This window comes from Henckelia pumila, chromosome 3 (genome assembly GCF_033568475.1).
Source record: "Henckelia pumila isolate YLH828 chromosome 3, ASM3356847v2, whole genome shotgun sequence".
Classification (NCBI taxonomy): domain Eukaryota; kingdom Viridiplantae; phylum Streptophyta; class Magnoliopsida; order Lamiales; family Gesneriaceae; genus Henckelia; species Henckelia pumila.
Genome location: NC_133122.1, coordinates 170,538,107 through 170,544,238, shown reverse-complemented (window position 1 = coordinate 170,544,238; position 6,132 = coordinate 170,538,107). Strand labels below are relative to the sequence as shown.

General features: G+C 37.7%; 1 protein-coding gene across 3 annotated transcripts; it reads left to right on the top strand.

Moving 5' to 3' along the window:
- The first annotated feature begins 3,106 nt into the window (after positions 1 to 3,106).
- On the top strand, positions 3,107 to 5,750 carry LOC140891007 (UDP-glucose 6-dehydrogenase 3-like). Of its 3 annotated transcripts, none has more exons than XM_073299212.1 (2): positions 3,107 to 3,142; positions 4,088 to 5,750. In XM_073299212.1, the coding sequence occupies exon 2, from the start codon at positions 4,106 to 4,108 to the stop codon at positions 5,546 to 5,548; it is 1,443 nt and encodes a 480-aa protein (XP_073155313.1). In that variant the 5' UTR covers positions 3,107 to 3,142; positions 4,088 to 4,105; the 3' UTR covers positions 5,549 to 5,750. The 3 variants fall into 3 exon arrangements, with proteins under 3 accessions (XP_073155313.1, XP_073155315.1, XP_073155314.1); XM_073299214.1 differs by lacking the exon at positions 3,107 to 3,142 and adding an exon at positions 3,213 to 3,259; XM_073299213.1 differs by lacking the exon at positions 3,107 to 3,142 and adding an exon at positions 3,270 to 3,365.
- Positions 5,751 to 6,132: the final 382 nt, after the last annotated feature.

The following is a 6,132-nucleotide window of genomic DNA, read 5'->3' as shown; positions in this document are numbered from 1 at the left end:
TTTTACCCTGAGGAGTCAAATATTTGTATTTTGAGAAATGTTGCATTTTAATCTAATTTTTATGGTTTTGAACTCCTTTTGGATTGTATGTTGTAACCATGTATCGAGATTTTGAGTTTCCGAGTTTTTGGAATTTTTGAGAAGATTTTGAGAAAATAGGCAGTAGGTGCCATTTTTAAGAAAAAACAGAAGCCTCTTTTTCCCGCAGAGGCTTGGAGAACAGAAAGTTGGGTTTCTAGAGTGAGGCCGCTTCTGCGCATGAGCTTGCGCAGAAGCAGGCGTACTTCTGCGTAGAAGCGCATGTTGATGCGCTTCTGCACATCAACATGTGCTTCTGCGCATGTCCATGCACAGAAGCGCAAATGTTATAAAAAATAAAATAAAATTGTCCCGGAATCTTTTTGCGTTGTCGTTTCATATGTGCACCCGGAGTCCCACATGTAGCTTCCGAAATCCTTTGTTTCTTCCGAACTCTTCGGACCCTCCGATCTCTACATGGCTTGGGTTCGGACCTTCCGAACCACCCAAGCCCAAATAAGCCCATTTATCACTTTTGGATATTTTGGATCTGATTTGTTGGTTCGTTTGACATTAGAATCTCATAATCATGTTTTACTTTTTCCAAATACCTCTAATCAAATTAATATTGTAAAAATAGAACTGGACTACTACAGATTGTGAGCTTAAATTTCATCGTCGGTCTCAGTTACAAGGTTAAACAACAAAGAACACAAGAAATAACGAAAATAAATTCCTAATAACAATCGAAACACTAACGTTGCTATTAAAAACGGAATATGGACAGATTATTGCCATAAATACAAAACTACATTACTGAAATGTTCGAGGAACTAAGGAAACAAATGATGGAGATATAGTGAAATAATGGGAATATATTGAAATACAGAAGACAAAAGCCGAAGCTTGGACGCCTGGAAATATGCGAAATATTTGCTGTAAATTTTGAGAGCTTTTGGAGCTTGAATTTTTGTGATTGTTTGTGAATCTTCCCTCCATGCTTCTGCCGTCCATTGTGCTTAAAATGGTGAGCAACTTCCCACTTCGCATCACAGACCACGTTTATCTCCACTTTCCCATAATTTAATTTTGACTTTGTCTTTATTTGATTTCCAATTTGATTGTACAGCCTACTTCATTCTTGGGCTTCCATTTTTCCTTGATGGGCTGCGGAAAAACACTTCTAATTTGAGCCGAGAATTAATTCTAATTTTGGGCCAAACAGTATCATCAAAATTTTCTTTCCCTGGAGTAACAACTGCACTCGCAGCCTTGGAATTTGATTTCATGCGGAATGCCAGGAAATTGAGTGGAGAATGGGGATTCTAGTTACAGTAATGGGGAGGAGTTTTAGGGTTTACAGAATGAGATCGTTGGATTTCACTGATTTAAGGGGATGTGGCCATATTCAAGAGAGCGGAGACATGACTCAACGTTGGGTTTTATTGGTATTCTTCCCGGTCAGGAAACCAAGTTCATTCCCAAGCACAATACTTCACTGGCCCATAGGTTTTGTGGGGTTGGTTCTGCGTGTCTTGCCCCCATCATATATTTTGATACTTGATTGATTGGGTTAATTAATATTTTTCCAGTCCATTCAAACTGTCAATCCTCACCCGATTAGACTCCTCTGCCTGGACGATCTCGACCTAACAAATAGATGTGTTTGGTTGAGAAATTCCTAATTAGTCCAAATGACAACACCACCAAATTGATGAGTTATGGCGGACGGGTTGAGAGTTGACTAATCCCACCAATTGGTTTTGACGATCTATTTGGTTAACGAGATGTACACTAGGAGTAATATCCAAGTTTATATATCTACATATACGCTTAATTAATGATATATTATTGACGTGGTAAATAATGAGATATTAGATTTATGATTAAAGTAATATCCATAATGTAGGTTGAACTCTACCCTATTTGACTAATTGAATATGTCATTTGGACGAGTAAATTATAATCAATAAACCAACTAAAATTATGTTTAGTTATAAAATACTCGCACCTATGCATCTAACAAAATCCAAAAGTGAAGGCCTTTTTCTATATATAGAATTAATAAAAAAACACACATGAAGGCTTTCTAAAAACTTTCGCTTACGTTTTTTCAATTTAAAATAGTGAACATTTTATTTTTAAAATTATTTTTCTTCTAAAATATATGTTCACTTACACCACACACCTGCATATAAAAAACTGACTTGGCTCACAGGGGCATAGGCGAGTTGGTAAGGTGTGAGGTGACGTGGGAAGAAATTCCCCAGCGTTGCGGGTTAGATCCTCGTGTGGAGCATATTTCCTTCTGAAATATTGTGGGGGTATGTTTTGGGGATTGGGCCATGTGCTCTCTCCTTCAGGTCCCTGCCGCTCGTGCACATCCCTCGATTTACCCTCCGCATGAGCCAATAGGCCTCTGACTTATGTAGAATGAGGTCCCCTTCAGAGTCAACCATTTTTTTAAAATTGACTTGAATGTTACTCAAAAGGTGTTTGGAGCCACACTTTATGTATTGATCTTAATCTTGAAGTTAGCTTCTTGCCCGCAATTAATGATTAAATATTTGTTTTTGATTATGCAATTAATGATTAATTGAACTTGCATCAAAGGCACATGTCATTTTTAAAATGTTATATACTTTTAATGAAACAAATGTATCAGTTACTTATGTGTAGCACATTTTCATACAATAAATACCACAAATTTGCTACAATAGTGCATAAGAGATTATATATAAGTAAATGCTGACATAAATTTTATTTATTATTTATGATTCATTTCTTGCATAGGACTAGTAGATTTTTATTATTTAACAGATAAGGTTTTTTGGGGTGATTTTCTACCAAATTAGCAGCTTTAATCTGGTTTTATTTATAAATTATGAAGAAATAAATATTAGCCATAATAAAACCTAAAAAAAATATGATTTTTATTGACTTAAGTATGGTTTACTTAAAGGTCAGTTATTTTTATTAATTAATTAATTAATTAATTAATTAATGTATTTTGAGTCGTCCACGGGTTTGGATCTAAACCACCATATAAAAGCTGCGCGCTCTCTCGGCTTCTCCACCAACTTCTTTCATTCGATCTCTCCAGTTTTCAGAAATCCAGACTCAGGTAGATTTTCCGCTTTATCTTTTATTAAAAAAAAAGAAGCAAGCTAGCTACGGTGGTGTAAAAATTTTGTCTTTGCTTTAGTGTGGAATCTGTTATCCGCGCTAGAATGTATGCCAGGTTTGAATTTCTGGGTGAATCGAGCTCCCGTAGCATCATTTTGCTTTGAATTTCGGAGAAGAGATTTGAAACAAATTCTGTGACTTGTTTCGATTTATTATTTTGGGTAATTGATCTAAAATGCAGTTGCCCGCTATTTACGTGATTTTGTTCTTTCCTCTCATTTGCTGCGTTGGTTTAATTTTTTCATGATTGTTTTAGTTGCGGGGATTTTTGGAACTAGTTAGTTTCGTGAATTCTGGCATTTTATTCTAGTTCTTTTGTTTTCTAATGATTTAACTCAAGAGTGTTTTGGGGGGTGATTGATTGCATGCAATCGTCGGATGAATCTTCCAGGACCACTTTGTAGTTTCCTTTTCATATCAAAAGTGTTAGCAAAGTTTGGATCTTCAATGGCTCAGCTCCTTGCATCAATTTTGATTCCCAAAATGATTCTACATTTCCATTCTGGAAAACCAAGATTTTTTTAAATCTATGTGATTCTAGTTTGATGATGGAGTATTAGTTTTTTTTATTCATGCAAACTAATGATGGGAAATTTGGATTCATGTTTATGCATCTTTTATCAACTCTCTCTTCAGCTGCCCATTCTATTTACTGGATAGCTGCTGTAAAATGAAATTAACTACCATTTTTTTTCTATGGTCATGGTGCAGTAATTAGTGATCAAATCATATTAATTTTTGTTACGGTAGTTCTTCTGAAAGCTGCCTAAGGTTATCCCATTTGATATCAAAATATTATCCGGACTTGCGTATTTTGTTTGTTAACCAAGTATGATGTATAACTGGATATCTGAGAGTTGTATGGTTGATATCTTTTCCACAGCACTGAAACAAGGGGCAAATGGTGAAGATTTGCTGTATTGGAGCTGGGTATGTGGGAGGCCCTACTATGGCAGTTATAGCACTCAAGTGCCCTCAAATTGAAGTAGTAGTTGTTGATATTGCCGTTCCTCGTATCAATGCCTGGAACAGCGATCAGCTTCCAATCTATGAGCCTGGCCTTGATGATGTGGTAAAACAGTGTCGGGGAAAGAATCTGTTCTTCAGCACAGATGTGGAGAAACATGTGTTTGAGGCAGACATAGTCTTTGTCTCAGTCAATACTCCTACCAAGACTCGAGGTCTTGGAGCTGGTAAGGCAGCAGATTTGACATATTGGGAGAGTGCTGCCCGCATGATTGCTGATGTGTCAAAATCTGACAAGATTGTGGTTGAGAAGTCCACCGTACCGGTCAAAACTGCTGAGGCCATTGAAAAAATTTTAACCCACAACAGCAAGGGAATTAAATATCAAATTCTCTCCAACCCAGAATTTCTTGCTGAGGGGACTGCTATTCAAGATCTTTTCAACCCAGACAGAGTTCTCATTGGAGGCAGGGAGACCCCAGAAGGCTTCAAGGCGGTGCAAGCCCTGAAGAATGTTTATGCCCACTGGGTTCCTGAAGATCGCATCATCACCACTAATTTATGGTCTGCAGAGCTCTCAAAGCTTGCTGCTAATGCATTCCTAGCTCAAAGAATCTCTTCAGTCAACGCAATGTCTGCTCTCTGTGAGGCTACTGGAGCAGATGTCACCCAAGTGTCTTACGCTGTTGGAAAGGACACGAGAATTGGCCCCAAGTTCCTCAATGCCAGTGTTGGTTTTGGTGGCTCCTGCTTCCAGAAGGACATTCTGAACTTGGTTTACATTTGTGAATGCAACGGTCTCCCCGAAGTTGCAGAATACTGGAAGCAGGTGATTAAGATCAACGACTACCAAAAGAACCGTTTTGTCAATCGCCTCGTTGCATCCATGTTCAACACAGTTGCTAACAAGAAAGTTGCCATCTTGGGTTTTGCTTTCAAGAAAGATACTGGTGATACCAGAGAGACTCCTGCTATCGATGTTTGCAAAGGACTCTTAGGTGACAAAGCCTACCTGAGCATCTATGATCCTCAGGTCACTGAGGATCAGATCCAGAGGGACCTTACAATGAACAAATTCGACTGGGATCATCCCCTTCATCTTCAACCAACCAGCCCTTCCACTGTGAAGAAACTTCATGCTGCTTGGGATGCCTACGAGGCCACAAAGGATGCACACGCTATCTGCATCCTCACCGAATGGGATGAATTTAAGACACTCGATTTTCTAAGGATATACGACAATATGCAGAAACCTGCCTTTCTTTTCGATGGAAGGAACATTATCGACACTAATAAGCTCAGGGAAATCGGTTTTATCGTTTACTCAATTGGCAAACCACTTGATTCCTGGCTCAAGGACATGCCTGCTATCGCATAGATTCAGAATGCATTGTCAGAATGCCTGTTGGTGTTCAAACCAAGTAGCGTAGTTATGAAAACAAGGCAGTCGCATACTATTCTTTTGCCAAAATTTTATTTTATTTAAAAGTACACATCATTTTCTGATTTCACTCGTATGCCCTTTTGTAGTTGGAAGATTATCAAATATTGCTGCTATCTTGGTATAAAGTTTAGAAGTTTTAATGGTCACGTTACTTTGTTTTGTTTCTGACTTTGTTGTAGAATTATTGTTTTTGTTGTAATGCTCCTTTATTTCCTTTCAATTTATCAGCATTCGTGACATCTCCTTGACGTATGCAATCTTTGAAACTGTTCCACGATTTAGATACCGGTTCAAATCTTCGCTCACATAACAAATAAAATTTGATTTATGTGTGCCATTAGTTAACTGGGCATTGTGAATATATATGTATCCAACATAAAATAGTTGGCTGTTCGAAATATCAAAATCTATAAATAACATCATTGTAATTGTTTTTTTGACGTAGAAACTCGTAGCAGTTACTCTTAGCCAAGAACGGAGGCATACATATTGGCCCGTGTGGCCCATTTTTTGATTTT

What these genes read in the sequence shown, in the direction of transcription:
- LOC140891007 (XM_073299212.1), top strand. Translation starts at nt 4,106, where the DNA reads ATGGTGAAGATTTGCTGTATTGGAGCTGGGTATGTGGGAGGCCCTACT.